General features: G+C 41.3%; 1 protein-coding gene across 3 annotated transcripts in view; it reads right to left on the bottom strand.

Moving 5' to 3' along the window:
• Window positions 1-2,723: 2,723 nt before the first annotated feature.
• The window catches only part of MKX (mohawk homeobox), a 49,985-nt gene continuing 35,089 nt past the window's right edge, over window positions 2,724-17,619 (bottom strand). The window contains exons 6-7 of one of the 3 annotated variants that reach the window (XM_063149318.1): window positions 5,440-5,473; window positions 2,724-5,327 (exon numbers count right to left, since the gene is read on the bottom strand). In XM_063149318.1, the coding sequence (XP_063005388.1) occupies window positions 5,141-5,327; window positions 5,440-5,473 (221 nt within the window). In that variant the 3' untranslated portion in view covers window positions 2,724-5,140. The remainder of the gene's footprint in view (window positions 5,328-5,439; window positions 5,474-17,619) is intronic. The other 2 variants (XM_063149337.1, XM_063149328.1) reach the window with 2 other exon arrangements.

Here is a 17,619-nt window from a genome sequence, read left to right as displayed (position 1 = left end):
GATCAGTTTCCATTCAACCCTGAAACTGTGCAGGATTTGCCTCCCCAGCTGGATCCCTACAAATCTATGGGAGCTGGTGGGAATCATTCAAGAATCCTCAAAGAGCTGGCTGGTGTCATTGCAAAACCTCTCGATGGTTTTTGAGCAGTCCTGGGAATCTGGAGAGGTCCCAGCTGATTGGAAGCTGGCAAACGTTGTCCTAATTTTCAAGAAGAGCAAGAAGGCGGACTCCAGAAACTGCAGGCTTATCAGTCAGTTTAGTGCCTGATGAAGTTATGGAGATGATTCTGGGAGGTATTGAAAAATACCTGAAAGACAACACAGTGGTGGTGTCATGTGGTCACAGTGTGAAGTCTGACAGAGTTAAAGAAGTGTTTGGACAATGCTTTTGGGCACATGGTGTGATTCTAGAGAATGGTGCTGTGCAGGGATGGGATCTGGACTTGATGGGTCCCTTCCAGCTTAGCTTATTCCATGATTCTGTGATTCTGTGAAAGTCAAACATGATAGAAACAGCTGCACCCTTCCCTTTGCCACACAGCAAGAGGACATCTGAGGCAATGCCAGGAGCAGTGGCAAGCTTTGCTTTTCTGTTTTTCTCTCCTGGCAGTACCAGGATCATGGCTGTTCCAGGGCTGCTCCAAGGTCCTCAGTGTTCTTCTGAATGCAGAAATTATGCATAAGACTTGTATAGCCTTAGTGTAGCTCAATTTATAGAAGTTTTTCTGTACATTGGAAAGTTGGGTGACTAAACACTCATCATTTACTCTCATCTTCAACCCCATACAGGGGACTCACCAGCAGATAAAGCCATCTCCTCCAGCCCCTAGAAGCCCTGTGAGGAATATGGCCCAAGACTTCCACAAGACTGAAAGATACAGAGGTATGATGGAACCTGAAAGCCTCTGGAAAGATCCCTGAAGGAGGATCCGAGCTTGCTGGCTGCGGTCCCACTACTTGGCAGTGCCTTAGGAGGCAGGGTGAATTGTGCCCCACTGGCATGCTCTCTGACTGGCCCTGAAGGACTCCTCATGCCAGTGATTCCTCATTCACTCTTTGTGGTGAATCAGGGAGAGAAGGCAGTTCCCTGGCATTTCAGAGCATCCCCAGAGCAGTCACCAAGGCCTTTCCCTGGTGCAGGGCCCCTTTTGACTAATGCAGAACAATTCCTAAACTGTCTCCCATTGCTGGGGATGACACACAGGGTAAAAAGAAGGACTTTCTGAGCATTAAAAGTACAGCAAATTCCAGAAGCTTATGATTTTTTTAATAACCAAATCTGCTTCCTGTAATAGCAGCTCACATTTGGTGTGGTTGATCTCCACTGATGGATAATTTAGGTAGATAAAAAACATAATTCATCAAAGCCGGGGAATATGATGAAAATCTCTGTGAGTAAAGAAATCATGAAGAAAGGGGTTTAAGCCTGCATAGAATTTCCCCTAGCCAAAGCTAAACCCATTCTTCCTTTCACAGTACAGACATCTTATCAACCTCCTCCCTCATCTTCTCCTTCCAGCTCCTGGTACAGTGGCCACTTCACACACTTGTGTGTGGGTATCCAGGTCTAGCTGCTGTCCTTTGCCAAACTCCAAATTAAAACATAAGCCACCAAGTTATCAAATGTCCTCAAAATGGTCTGTGTGTTGTCCTGGGACTTGGTCTCAGTCTCTCTGGTGGAATGCTTCACCTGGCATATGTATTTATGCATTTGGTCACCAGTGGAGGATATGAGGCTACCAAGTGAGAGCTATAGCTCAGTGGCTGCAGCAGTTCTGTGGTGCTAGGAGAGTCTGCAATCCTGAACCTGAGAAATATTCTAACTACTGAATTGAAAATTGGAGCTCCCCTTACTCAGTGGTTTATAAGAATTTGGAGTGCTCAGCTCTGGCAAATGATGTGACAGAGTAGGTGGGAGCAGATTGAGTTGGTGTCTTCATGTCAGACTCGGGTACAAAGTAGGTGCCAAGTAGCTCAGCATCATTAAGATGTGGGTGTTTTTACACATTCCCAACAGCAAAAGTCAGGCTGTACATACTCCCTCAGGAACTCACGTATCAGCTGAATACCCAGATCTCCACTAACATGTTGGGTGGCCAGAGGTGTTGCAGAAGTACATTTTTATCACAAATCAGCAGGACATAAAACCTGAAAGTGATGACTGCCCACCAAATCTGAGCTATCACCCCTCCCACACAAGTGGAGCAGCTTTGCCAAGGCACAAAAGTTAAGAGATCACTTGCACTGGGCTCTCTGCTATGAGCACTGAGCTCCTGGATGGGCTGACTTCATCTCCTTCTCCACCTGGTTCCCCAGCCAAACATCCACACAGGGTAATGTAGGCAAATGTAGCCTGTGCTCCCAAAAAAACACAATGACCAAAGCTTTTCCCCAGCTGATGGACCTTCTCCAGGGACTCAGGTCCGTGAGTAGCTATGGCCTCCCCCTGCCCTCCTCCAGTGTGGAGGATTTATCAGCATCAGGCCACGTTGTCATTAGCAGTCATTACTCAAACCTTGCTGCAGGCATTTTCATTGGGTAGGAGCTAAACTACTTCACACAACTATGTACCACAAGGTGTATGGATCAGAACAACTTTTCTGTTTCGTCCTTGCCCATCACAGGCTTGTGTCCCAGAACAGGGAAACCCTGACTATTACAGGAAACCAGAAATGCAAATGCCTAAGGACAGATAAATGAATATTTAATTCAAACCAGCAAGATGTTGTTTGCAGTTATTTATTTTACTAAAATGGTTACATATGTTGAAACAAAGAAGAGCAATAGTAATAATGTTTGTTTTTCCAATATCATAAATAATTACTGAGTTTTCATTAGCTGTTGGCTCAGCACTGATCATGACTTTCGTTATTTAAAAAAGACACACACATAATTCATCAGAATTTGTGTTTTCAGAAAACTCTAAAGCAGCAGTAGAAAAAAAAATAAATTAAAGGAAACAGTAACAAGAAATTAGGCCAAGTATTTCTTAAATTTAAAACCCACTTGATGTGTTTTACAGATTATTCTTGTGCTTTGATCATTGGAAAAGAGAACCATTAACTAGTTGTTTATACAATGGCTTGCCTTCTCCAGTTTTACTTCAGAGGAGTCCCCAGAAGTACCCTTTCTACATGACAAATTTTGTTGTTTATACAGACAAAAACACTGAATATTCCTAACAGAAGAGTTTGTCAAAACCATGAATTTATTGTCACAAAATATTTAATACCAGAATAACTTATAATAGTATGAACAAAAGTGAAGTATTAACTCTCTGCTATTAGTTATAAACTCACATTATTATGCCAAAATCCAGTAAAGTATTAAAAATTAATGTCATGGAATCTTAGACATATAATGATGCAAGTCAGTAAAACATACTTCAACTGTTCATACAGTCACAACATACATTTCTTGCTTGGCACTTTAAGTCAATGCAAATCAGCAATTTAGAAAACAAAGTAAAAATATATATGTACAAAATATTTTCATATCAAATAATTTTCATTGTACACTAAATAAAACCAACAACGTTATGTTACATCAAGAAGTTTCCTAAGAAGTCACACCAAGGCTGATATTTGCAATGTGTCTTGACTATTTTAGTGCAACTCAAACAGCTTCTATTTGCAAGTTAGTTACATCATTAGTGTAGTCCTGCTTCCATTGATGTGGGAGTTCTGCCATTAAACTCAGCAGGAGCAGAACTGAAGTCTTGTCTTGTTCATTGATGGCTCACCAGAAAGAGAAGCAAGGAAAGGGATAAGTAGGAAAAAACCCAACAGGATACCCACAGGAAAAAAATCCAAATCCTAGTAACAATCAGCTCTTTTCCAGTTTTCTGTAACAGATTCTCTATAAATTGGTTTTGGCTTTGCCACTGTTTATTCAAGCACTGTAAACCTCATTAGACTATTGTTATATGACTTAAGAATAACTTGTACACCTCCAGATAAAGTTTTAAAATAAACCTGGTTTTATGACAGTTATTACACTCAATAGCAGTCAATTTTAGAGACATGACATTTAATACGTGGTTTAGTATCTTCTTAAAACCTTCCTGCCTTAAATGCTGAGATTTTTCAATGTTTCAGTTCCTTCTTTAATTCTTGTTTGGGCTTTGATAGTTTGTATTACAGGCTTTTCTTACTGAAATGTGAAATGTCAATCAACTGTCGTCATTTATGCAGTACATACAAAATAAAAATGTTTAAACCACATTAAAGTAATAAGTTCCACCATGGAAACATTTCTGAATGGCACCATAGTTTTAGTTTTGTACAAGAAGAAACCAATTTTACTTCTATCAAAACTTCAGTAAGTCACCAGTAAAGCTTTAAAATTACAGAAATTCAACTTGAATTTACAACTAGTCTGACTAAAACCTTCTCAACTAGAAATCTTTAATGAGCAACACAGCATATGTATAAGTTCAAAATAATCTGAACAATTAACTTATTTCCTAAATTTGTGTGTTCTAGAGTATTGCACTTTTCAAAGGAATGGTTTTGGTATTTTAATATACTGCATATACAGGTAGGAAACATGCATAACAACCTTATCGTCACTTTGACAAAACGTACTGTACAATTTTTATAACACTGTTGATTAAAAAAAAGAGAGTGAGAATGATGTAACAATTTCATTAAGACTCATCAATTTGTACAAGTCAAATAAGCACGAATCTCCAGGGCCTTCAGCAGTAATGTGTTTAGCCCTCGGCTGCTTAAGCCCACTTGGAATAATATACAAAGTTTAAGCATTATGGCATTGTCATTTTGAGGCATACCACTGTTGTACTATGCCCACGTTATAGCTTATTTTTTCAAAGCAAGGCACTTACTGTAATAGCAATGCAAACATCTTATGCGCACTTCGATTAACATAAAATAAGTTAATGTTTTGATAAAAACAGGGTTTTTATAATTTACATGCCTTTTATAGAAGCAGTTGAACATTTCATTTAATACAATGAAAACATCTGAGTCAGAAGGGACCTCAATTTTTTTAACTGACCATTCTGTAAAAGGGGACCTATTTTCCACATTTTCCCCCTGTCTGTGAACCGCATTTTGCCGAAAACAAATCCTGTGAGGGAAATGTCTGTTTGACGTGAAAAAGAAAGAGGACCCACCCCTTAAAACTGCTGAACTAATGGCACTTTAACAGTCTTTACTTCTGATATATGTGATGATTTCTGAATGATGCAGCTGGTGGTTCCCTGCAGTTTGTCCTTCCCCTGGGCAAGGTTCGTTAGGGCCATGGCTGCGTTGATCTCCTTCCAGTACGTCTCGTCTTTGCTGGGTCCCCTTCTGTTAGCTGCACTAGATTCAAGCAATAATAAATATTTACACACACATCTTACATAGCTACATGGCGTCAGGAAAACTGTAATAGCAACAATAGTTTTGGAAAACTGTGAAGTCCCTTACTCACCTTTCACACTTATTTGGTCCATTCTCCAGATTTTCTGAAAACAGGAAAAGAAAAGTCTATTTTATTTTAATAGTTTTAAAAACAAGCATGTTCAGGGAATAGGCATATTGAAAAATAACCCAAGATTTATTCCAAATTTGCTACCAGATCTAAAAGAAAATCTTTGCTTTGACACACATAAAGGACCAGCTTCATGCAGGCATCTTCCTGGAGAAAGCTACACTGAAGGTGTAGCTGTTCCTGAAGGTTCACCCACATCTTGCAGGGCAATAGAGGAGCTCTTCAAAACATATTTATGTTTTGAATACCAAGGACATAAGGAATTGCAAAACCTAAAAATAAAAATCAGCTTCATTGCCTTTCAGTGAATGCCTTCTAGTATGCACTAAAAATAGGACACTTGATGTGTGTGGGATTCAGTGCTCCCCTTGCCCAGGCAGTGCCTCAGTCACAGAGGCAGCTGAGAGGGACACAAGTAACAAACACACCTGGTCAACAGCCCTCAGACATGAAATTGCATCACAGGCATAAACTACACTTCCTCATCAAGAGTCATATTTGTTCATTCAGTGAGTCCTCACGTCCCAGAGAAGCCAGAAATATTTACAGAAATGTATAAGCTTTATTCAGTGGGTCTGCTATCCTGACACAGAAATACATTATAGAGGAGCAAGAAGCTGATGCCCAACTGCAATTCCTATGGAAAACAGGTCAAACCAAAGAAACAGCAATGGCATGAGCACTAATGGCTACAAGACCCAAAAAGCCTCTAAACACAACATCAATCTCAAAAAGTAATGTACATCTTTGTGAGGCCAGATTCCCAAATAAAATCAACCTTACTGCTAGATTTCCATCAGATTATTAATTAAAAGTTGATCTTCTTTAAACAGAGATCCAGTGGAATAACCCTTGGTAGCCCTTCCCTTAGGAGCAACCTTGCCCACCACAGCCAGCAGCCCATTGTCTCCTACAGGCAATAATTCAGCTCAGCTGCACTGCCCAGCACTTGGAGGTGACTGATGGAGACCACAGTTCCAATAAAGAGCCACAGGGAGACCAGCTGCAATTTCAGAGATCAGCTGTTTGCCTGTTTGATCTAGCAGGCCTCTATCCTTTTGAAAAACAGCTTTATAAATAAATGTTCCCAGGTGACCAAGATTTAAGTGTTGTTCAAAAATTGCACAGCTTAAATCGGTGTCTCTTAATATTTCCTAGAACCATGCTTGAATGGGATTCAAGAAGGGGAAGACCAGCCTATGCAGAGGAAGGAACCAAGGAAAAAAGAAACATTTGATCCATAAAGAGGTACTGGATTACACAAAAATCTCCTTCTTCACACTGTACTTCACTATGAAGAATTCCTCAGCCCTGCTTCATTGTTTTTTCTAATTAGAGACAATTTTCAAGATGATGTTTAGGACTGAATAGATCAGTAGGTATAGAAATGGAAATGGCAAGTAATAGAGAACATCATGGCCAGAGCAAACCTGGCTATAAATACACCTCTCTCAAGCATCTGTCCATTTCTTTTGCTGTTGGAAAATATTTCCTATGAACAAAAAAATTGCTTGTACAAACTTCTGAGGGAAGTAGGTGTGAATGGTGACACACATTCCAATTCCAGCGTTTATTTGAAGGAGTATTTGCAAATATTTTTTACTGGTGTTTAGCCAGCTCTCAAAGAAAGCATCTTGCCCATGGTATATAAAAGCAGTAGCAAAACTAAAAAATAAAATCCAGGAGGAAACAGCTGTCCATTCTTTAACTTTGCTGAAGATTTTTCCTGAATCACACATATTTTCTTATTCTGTTCAGATTTTATGGTTTTTTCAAACAAATAACTTATGTCAAAGAAACTCAAAGCTAGGTTAAAATAAAACCATCACTGATAATTTGCAAAGCTCTGGCTAATAACTGCTCTTGAAGCATGTTAGCACAATGAAGTCTGAAAATCCATAATTTCAAAGAACAGGCCCTCTTTTTCTTGCCAAAAATCCTTTTCTGCTATACCAAACCTCTGACAGCATATACCAGTTTGCAGCTCCCTTGTGTCTGAACAGCCTTTAGCAAAGGAAATAAGTAGTACCTTTTTTTTTTTGGTTGGGGATAACCTCAGTGAGATAGACAAAGACCTTTCCTTATGCTGTCCTTGACATCTTGTCAGTCAAACCAACTTGACGTGACTCAAAGCAAAAGTGGGGTTCACTTCACATGCCATGAAAGTGCCATCTAAGTCACATAAATTTGTACATTTTTTTGTCTGGACTCCATTCATAAAGAATAGAGATGTTCCCCAAAAAGTGGATTCAGCCACTCTATTCAACACTGCAGCCCAAAATCCCTGTGCGCTGCTGCAAAGCCAAATCCCTGAGTCCTGTTCTGTGGCCCCTTCCTCACACTTTGTCCTTTGGACAGCATTATCATCCATGTGGATATGCTGAGAGCTGGATGGGGGAGGACCATCTCTCTCCTTTGGCTATTCAGTATATCAATGATTCATATCTATTTTTATATAGAGACATTAGACACTGCTAGTATAACTACAGCCTTAATGGCTTAGCTCAGCCTGGAAGAAATGCAGGCTACTCATGTCTGGCTCTTCAGTCCCCAGAGAAAGAACATAGATGACAAAATGTTATCAATCATATAAAAAAACCTGCAAAATTGTGAGTCTTACCCAATATTTTGCTTTTTCTTCATCTTTTGTAATCTATCTGCTCTGCCTCCAACTACTAATTAAAGATTTTGATAATTTGAAGCTTTTAATATTTGAGGTACCTTCACAAGAATTTCAAAGTATATTTCAACTATAAAATATTAAAAACTATAAGATTATTTTGGTGCGATTGCTCCATGAAAATAATCAAAGAATTGCACTCTCAAAATGGAAAGTGTTCACTTGTTTGACGATCACACAACACATCCCTAGATTTAATCTCTGAGGCAATTAGGAAATGGCTCTGGGGCTGGATAACCTCTGGAAATGGTGGTGAAAGGAATGGAAAAACAGTGGAGCATGCTGAATCTCACCAAGCAGCCTCAGTTGAGGACTCACCCCAGAGCAAGTGCTGATGGGCACTCCACTCCTGACCCTCTCCCTACAGCATTTTACCAACCTTGAGGTGCCAAAGTTGCAGCAGAGCTGTTCTCTCCAGGCACTGTGGTTACCTTGAACCTCATGCACCTTTGGTGGCAGAACCTCTGGTCTCTTCACAAAGTGTGGGGCTCTCTCCATAGTCAGACCAAGGCAAGCTGTCACACAAATCTAAACCCCCACAGACTGGTCAAGCTTAGATCAGTGTGCCCAGTGACTCCTGGGAAAGCCAGCACTGATGAATTATTGTATTCCACACTTTTCCCAAGGCTCATTTGATAGGCTAAAAATTATGTTTACCCTACTACATACAGACATAAATACATTTTAACAGCATACAACTGGCTAGCACAAATAGTTTTCCTAAACAAACACCAGTAGTGCTCAATAGCATATTTAGTAATTGAAACCAGAAGAAGCTGCTGCTGAAGGTGTTTGGTAGCATCTCAGAATGGATTATGCTTCTTGTCAAAGGATGTTGGTAGGCTTTCAACATGTATTGAGATTCTATAATAAATCTATTTAGTATTAAACCTCAGAAATACATTTTTGCTACATGTTTGGAAATCACTTACAACAGTGGTCATTTGCTCTGTAGCCAGAAAAAATTTTAAACACTGTGAAAATAGAAACTGAATCATTTAAAATTAGGAGTTGTCATTTATACCTCACTTTCTGGTGCTTCATTCTGTAAGCATCCAGAGAATTGCTTTTGCCTGGCCAAGAATGTCTCATTCTGCTCTCAACATCCACCCCAAGAAACCAGCAAGGCAGGATATTTGTTCCCTCTTGTTTATAATAGGAAGTCACTATAAATCACCTACCAAAGGAATTCTGTATACCTTTCCATTAATATGAGTTTTCAGTATACAGTTTACTGTAGGGCATAGTGCCAAGAGTGTAGACACCAGACAATACCAGCTTTGTGATACAGCATGGTATTTTTCAGGACTCACATAATTATTAATAATATACATGGCATCTTTTTTTTTACCATAAAATTTCTTCATAAATATTAACTCACTGATCCTGACAACTCTCTTGCAAGGTAGCCTGCTGTCCCATTTCAGCAGAGATGTAAATGAGACTCAGAAGTCAAAAGTCAAAATACTGCCTAGGCAATATTTTGCCTATTTCAAAAGCATTCAACAACAGAGTTTTCCAGGATTTCTCTTATATTTAAAATGTTTTCCTTTGTTCTTCTGCTATCAGAAGGGACTAGCCAAAGAAAATGAAGCCCAGGGTTCTTGCAGGCAAACCAACCTTAAACTGCACAATAGCATCACATACCTCCAATTTGCTATGTGCAAAGGCTCTCTGGTGACACAGAGCTTGCAGCACATTCAAACATTTCAGAACAACTCAGACCCTTACTGCTTGCTGCATCAAGACTAAGAATTTTTTAATATATCTGGACGACTTCAGGGGTGTGCTAAATAACGTTAATTACAGTTAGATGTTATCACTTGAATTTGAGAATTCTAAACTAAGCACTGCATGTGTGCAGTGATGAAGTACACCCCCAGGCCCTGCTGGGAGCAGGGAAAGCAGGGCTGAGCCCTTATGCAGCACCAAGCAGCCTCACTTTGCTCCCCCACTCACCCTGCTGTCCAGCTGAGCCACAACAACTGGCTCAAACCCTGCTTTGTGTTATCAGGTAACACTGACAAAGCAAAGATGGCTTGAAACCAACAGGGGAAAGAATGTGTGAATGAGGGAATGAGACAGAGATGGAAGGGTACAGAACATTATGTAGTGGGGAAAAAATGGACATAGAAGTCAAGGCACAGTAGGTCAGTCTCACATGACCATCGTATTTTTTGAAGCTACTTAAACATGTACAGATTCCTGGTGAATTACACATCTTCTAGCTTAAAATAGAGGGGGAAAAAAAAGAACTTCTGGCCTCAAATGGTGAACACTATAAAACATTTGTTGGTTCAATAAAAGGTCCTGTATAACTTATCTTCATTTTAAAATTGGCAACATTATTCAGTTGTTTCTCCCACTGCCACTCCTGAACTTTCTTTTGTTGGTTTTGGAGACTCTGGCTTAACATGTGTTGACCAGCATTTTCAAAACAAGCAAGAAGAGGAAAAAGAAGGAGAAACAGGAAATAAACCTGGGCAGCTGAAAGAAAAATGAACATTACATGTGTGAGTAAATTAGTGGGGAGATGAAGAATTTCTGTAGGTCACGTACTCACGCACACCTTGATCCCAGTATTTTCCAAACCACAATTTCAGGGCGCATAAGACTTTCAGATCTCTGTTTCCCCAAGAACAAAGTTGGCTTAATTTGAGTTAATACTCCTGTGCTCTTCTGCACTGACACAGCTCCTTTACTCCTGAAGGATCCCAAAGTAAACTGTGAACCACACAACACCACTGATATTCACCCACATCTGGGGAGGGAGTGTGGCTTAGCCCAGGCTGCTCAGCAGTGCAAGGGAGGGGAAACTGTAGCCCAAAGCAGCAGGCCAGGGCTCTTATAAAAAACGTCATTTAATCTTGGTGCAAAAACTACAGTAATGTTTTGAAAAACAAGAAAGCCTCAGCTTCTCTAGTTAGAATTGGAGGAAGAAGGAACTGTCCATCCCATATTTACACTTGCAGCCTCCCATTTTGAGCCTAATGTAAACAGACAAATGAGCCTGTAAACACGGATAACTGCTCAGCCAGAGACCCACACTACCACAGGCTTTCCACACACAGGCAGGGCTCATCCCACCCAGCACTGAAACTCCTAAAACCCTTTTCCTTTTGCACCATCCTCCCAGTTTCCTCAGGGACAGCAGACCTATTAAGGATGAATTATGAAGAAGTGCAGACAGGAAAGCTCATGCTGGAAGAGACTCCAAACCGCAGAGTCTCCTACAGAAATATTCCCCAAACACGCCCTGGCAGCTGATCTCCTGCAGACCCCAGGCCACCTCCACATGGGACCCCTTCAGTGTTGCCCCTCCTGCCCCCAAAGCAGGTCCTGGGCTGGGAAGGTCGGTGTGAAACCATCTGGTTGGGGCTGGCAGCACTCATGCAGCAGAACCTTTAGGTGGAGGAATGAAAGTCCCTGCTGGAGTTTCAGGTGACCTGTGGCTGCAGACACAGCATGGCAGTGTGACCTGGGAGAGGGCAGGATACCAATCACAGCTGGTCCCATCTCAGGGGTGTACTGGATTTCTACTGACAAAGATTTATTGCCATGTCCTTTAGCTGGGTGGGAGGAGGAAAACTGTCAGAAACCTGCAGGAATGAGCTGTGGGCCCAGGCTCTAGAGAAAGCTCCTTTTCAGCAAAGCTTTATTTTACCACTGCTCTCTTTCTTCCAGGAGGAGGTTACAGAGCAGCTTGTAATGAAGTCACCCCCACAACCCTGTTACTTCACTCCTTTGGCTTCCCAGGGACACCAAGTATAACAACTGACCTGTCATCAGCTGTTATGTCCTTTCAGATGAACAAACTGCATAATGACAATTTATGTTCACGGTAACCACTAGAGTGAATATTTTTCCCTGCTCACCCAGTGGGTTTTTTCTCAGGAACAGCTATAGCCCTGGTCTGACATCTTCTATTAAGATCCATATGGTCGGTCTTGCCAATGTTAGAAACATCCCTTTTCCATTGTGCCCCAGACTAAACCTTTTCTATGAAAATACTTCCTTGCAATTTGTTTCTTGCATCAAACTTCGCATATAAGCTTTAACTGTGAAGGACTGCTAACAATCAAGTTTTTTGCTGAATATCTGAGCATCCAAAGACTTTTTTACATTGTGCAGCCTGGAGCCTGCTGCAGTGGGAGTAGGCATCTAATTACATTTTAATACATGTGATTTTTATAAAATGAGTGTACATGCCCACAGAGACTGTGATAGGTGTATTTTATAAATAATAAAAGAGAACTGAGTTTGCAAGTCTATATTAATATTTGCATTAATAAGTGCACTGAAAGCCCCACATAATAGTTGGCTTGGTGCAAATGGTCTTAGAGTCTTGAATTATGCACGTGAATGTAAGAATTTATCAGTTAGCACAATAGATAAAAAACTGGTGTAAATCACTTCATTGTTCAGGCTGTCACAGCTGACTCCAGGTTTCCACTGACCAGTGAGAATGTGTTCTCCTTGGTGAGATTCAGGGCTCTGTGGGAGTCTTGTTTTCTTAGCCAGACCTTAGCAGAGCCTATAATAGGAGCTGGGGCTGTGAGTGTTGAGGTGAGCTGTTAACAAAATGATGGTTATACGGTTTTATTTTCTTTACAAGTTTGCTGCAAAGCTGGCTGAAATACATTTTTTTCTCATTGAGTTGGCATGTTCCTCATTGAGTCGTGCAATGTTGTCAGATTCCTTGGTGATAGTCTCCCACATGCATTTCACAATGCATAAAGGAACATCTGACCTGGGCTCCTTTTTTTTTTTTTTGTGTGTGTGTGTGTGTGTGTGTATGTTATTTGGGAAGGTATTTACAACACGTGCTGTGCTGACTCATCAGGTGAAGTGGTCTGCCCTTCTGTGGCAAACCATTGGGGGTTAACATTGAAAACCACATTAGGCAGCAGGTAAGGGGGAGGGTGAAATAAAGAAAAGAGGAAAAAGGAGAAGAGGAAGAGAAAAAAGAAATAAAGGAAAGACTAGATGTTACCAAAAAAAAGAAGAAAAGTACAAAAAGCAAATGAAGATTCACCAGGAAAAATAAGAGTAAGGAATATAAAGGGAGAAAACATGTCACTATATAAGTTTTCTTTATTTTTAATACAAAAATATCCTTCTCCCACCCAGGAAAGTTGCTGTTGTGCAGGCAGGCACGTTCAGTCTTTCATTCTGGATCTAAAGATTTTAATTGGGAGCTCTTAAAGACTAAAATAAGGCTTTAAAAATAAAAAGCTAAAGTCAAATGCAGCCAGGGTAAGCACTATTACACTCCAGCACGATTGTTTTTCATTAAAAAAGCAGGGTGAAAGGGAGGGTTTCAAAGCCATATTTCAACCCTAGGCTGACACGACAGCAGTAAAATCTGATTTTGTTATGCTAGTTGGCTGTGGGTTTGGGAGCAGACCCTATATACGCAGTGTAATGTTATGATATGAATGCACACACACAGGATATTTTCAGAAGCTTCTTGCAGAATTTAGAGGAACGTGCCACCCATTCCTGCAGCCCTGCTTGCAGGAGCCAGCTCCTCTCCTGCTCCTGGGAGCCAAGCATATGCTGTGCTAAGACAATTTAAATTACAAGGTGCTGTATTTTCAGGCAAGTGGAGGAACTTATCAGTGGATGTCAGAACTGATTTCCATGGTCTGTTTAGCCAGAAGCATGGAGTAAAGAATGGGTGAGTGTCTGAGAGACAAAAATCAGTTCCTTTCACTCACCTGTAAGATAAAGAAATTACAAATATGGTCTCTTTAAACACAGCTTCTTCCACCCACTGTATGGGGTACTGAAATGTGCACAACACTTACCACAGAATCATGGAATATCCTGAGCTGGACCTACAAGGATTATTGAACTCCAGCTCCTGGCCCTGCACAGGACAGCTCCAAGAATTACACCATGAGCCTGAGAGCATTGTCCAAATGCCTCTGGAGCTTCAGCAGGCTTGGGGCTGTGACTGCTTCCCTGGAGAGCCTGTCCCAGTGCCCAGCCACCCTCTGGGTGAAGAACCTTTTCCTAATATCCACACAAACTACCACTGATACGTGTGCAAATACTGAACCCCAGGCAGCTCAGCAGTGTCCCAAACCTACTGTGCTGTGGGATCATAAGCTTACAAATTCAAGGAGCTTGTAAGAAAAGTGCATCAGCAGGGCTCCAGCAATCAAACAGCTATAAAAATGACTGTAAGCTGCAACCCTCATGGTAACCCAGACAACTGTTGCACAACAGATCCTGTAAATCCAGGGATTACATGTGAAATTTAAGATTGTTTATATCTCCAAGGAGATATAGATATTTTCAAATATATACCTACCTGTATCTGCTTCTACATTATGTTTGCATAGAAATGAGAATGGCTCAGCATTCTGCCTTCACACTAGGTATATTATGAGATACAGCAGTACAGTCACACGTGGTATTTTCTGTGGTCACCACTTCCTGCAGGCACATGGCAGAGTTGTGCCAGGCTGAACCTGCAGCAGTCAGTGACCCCTTTCCCTGCACAACCTCGGTGCCATGACACAGCAGCTCCAAGGCTGTTGCTGCAAGAGGACACAAGAAGAGAGAAGACAGATGGACTTAACACATTGAGTACATCATGTTAGGGGCTGACAGTCTCTCTGCTTGTGCTACAGGTTAGTGTGGGGCTCAATGAGTCATTCTAACTAACCTTCTCATAGGTGCTACAGTACATTCCCTGGTCTGAGAGAACATTCTCTACCTTGAGAGCATAGGCTTTCCACTTCAGCACGGCTGAGTATTCACAGGTGCAAATGAGGTAAACAAGAGTGTTCCTTTGCATGCATAAAAAGCCATGAAACCTTGAGCATCCTCAAGGTCTTACGCAGCTAAAATTACTTTAAATTGTAATTATTTGATGCCTTACTTATCCATTTGTGAAATCCAACAGATATCTTATGAAAATACCTTTATTAAACTTTGAAAAGGGCCAAATAGAATGTATCAAGTGGCACTGAACAGCACATCATGAAATCATCCTGTCCTGAGAGGAGCTCAGCTACATTCATGCTGTGGCTTTGGTGGTATAGAACCAGCAGTGAGCAGCCAATGAGGATTTAAGATAAGTTTTGAGACATCTTTCAAACTAGGCCTGGTCATATATGTCAGAAAAGTACCTCTTTCCTCATCTAGCTCTAAATGTGATGGGAACCCCTTTATTCAGCATCCTGAGGAATAACAGCAACATACACAGAAAGCTTAAGTCACACACCTCCCTGACCATATACAGAATAATCAGCACAAGGAAAGTGCTGAGTGAGCTGCAGGGGAAGGAGCTGCCTGTGGATTATTCCCATCTCCAGTTGAACAAAAGTGATTTTAGTGTTTGACAGTATTATTTTTGAGTCAGCTCTTCAGTTTTGTTTCCTCTACTTTCCCTTGTGAAGCTATTGCAGTCTTCATGCTCCTGCTTACCACAACTTGCACTATTATTATTTCCATTACAGGATTTCTTCCCAAACCTAAATATTCCCAAGCACCTTTTAAACAGGCCCTCAGAGATCCTAGTAAATTGGGAGGCCTATCAAGAAGGGCTGTGTTTTCAGTTTTCCTATTCACTGAGTGAGTGACAGCCAGTGCACTAAAAGGCAGAAGGCTCTTGGAGCAGAGCATCATGCCCAGAGCTATTCAGGAAGATGTGCCTATTTGCCAAGAGCTTCTGTACTCAAAACATCATCTCGTGTTTAAAATGGTTTGAGTCCTAATGCAGTGCAATTCCAGTAACCCTGCAGAAGAATCATTCTAAGAAGAGCTCAAAGCCTGTCTGGGCTATCATGGAGATTGGTGCAGTGGAACAAATCAGCCACACTGGACTTGAATTCTCAAGGAGCAGCTAAACTTTAACACTGCAGATACTCACTAATTGGAAGTTTTAAGTCCCTTTCACAGCAGAGCCTTTGCCCAAGACAGATGAGGCTCCTGGACTCTGAAGGAGCACGTGCGGGAGATCTTGAAACAGTAGTAGGCCAGTACTTAACATTGCAGAGGCCTTGGATGTGAACGGCTTTGTGGAAGAAGATGAAATTGCTTCTCTGGCAAAATGTATGAAACCGTCTGTGATAACAGCAATGAGAGTGAGGATGACTGAACAAATATTTGCACTGAATGCCTTGTCAGGACAGAGAAATTGCTACTGATATGATCTTCACTTTCAATGTTACTGCTTCTGACAGTCTTACAGACCTTGCAGATGTTTATTGGCCACTAAATCATTCTTCAAGAATGTTGGCTCTGTTCCCCAACCTGAAGAGCCTGAATGTGAAGGGGTTTGTTATTCAACACACACACTGCTGCTTTTGGACACAGTGATTTTTAAGAAACCAGCAGGGAAGCGCTGTCACTGATAACAGGACAGGGGCTGGGCTCAGATTCCCTGCGCCCCAGGCCTCAGGCCGAGTAAATGAGCAGCAGTAGCAGCAGGCACGGAGCATCCATCCACGTGGCAGAGAGCAGCGAGCTGTGACAGCAGCGGATAATGGACCTGCATGGCAGCAAAACTGCAGAGAGACAGCGCTTACAGCCACCCCGACCAGACACGCTGCCTGCTCCTCTCGGTGCAGCACCACTGCCCAGCTCCCAGAGCCTCTGTGGAGCTGCAGAGCAGCTCTGCTCTGCTCCTCTCCTGCAGGACACGCTGCAGAACAACGAGGCGCATTCACAGCCTTTGCCATTCAGCTCAGCAAGAGCTGCTGGCAAAGCTGAGCCGGGGAGGACCCCGAGCCGCAGCATTTCACAGCAAACAGATTGGCTTTCAAACAGGGTTTTTGAACTACGGGCAACGTGCTCAGCCTGTTTCTCTGAGTGAAGAAGACGATTTTCTGAGATCACTGCAAACAGTTCTCACCTGAAAAAGCTACACTAGCCGCTGTACCTAAATAGGCACTGGACTAAAATAGTATTACTAATAATTGTGACAGTAATAATACGTATCTTTTAAATAATGAGTAATAAAAGTAATCCATTCCCTTCATACTATAAAATTATTTTGTAATAAATTTATTAATAAAATTTCATAATACAAATATGAGTTATCAATGCACAGTGTATTATTACCACAGGAAAAATATATTGTCTATAGGTATTGAACATACTTCTCCCAAAAAGGCATCAACACATTGACCAGTGAATGGGATCTAAAAGCAATAAAGCCAATAGCTTCCTCTAAACCCTAACTGAATTGCTGGCTATCAGCTTCCAAGATAAAAGACAATGCTATCTGAAGTAGCTCTTGTAACATTTTTCCTCAAAATAGGGTGAGTGCTGTTGAAAAATATCAGGTTGGTGCAGACATAAGATGCTTTAAAAATATGTAAGACAGTTGCAGAAGGTGATAATGTCATATATACTTTGTTTTACATTAGCTCATATGTGGTTTTCTGGAAGCCAGGAGACTTCTGCCAGGGAATTCTCTCCTG

Source organism: Melospiza melodia, chromosome 1 (genome assembly GCF_035770615.1).
Source record: "Melospiza melodia melodia isolate bMelMel2 chromosome 1, bMelMel2.pri, whole genome shotgun sequence".
In the NCBI taxonomy this organism is placed as follows: domain Eukaryota; kingdom Metazoa; phylum Chordata; class Aves; order Passeriformes; family Passerellidae; genus Melospiza; species Melospiza melodia.
This window is presented reverse-complemented; position numbering and strand designations above follow the sequence as displayed.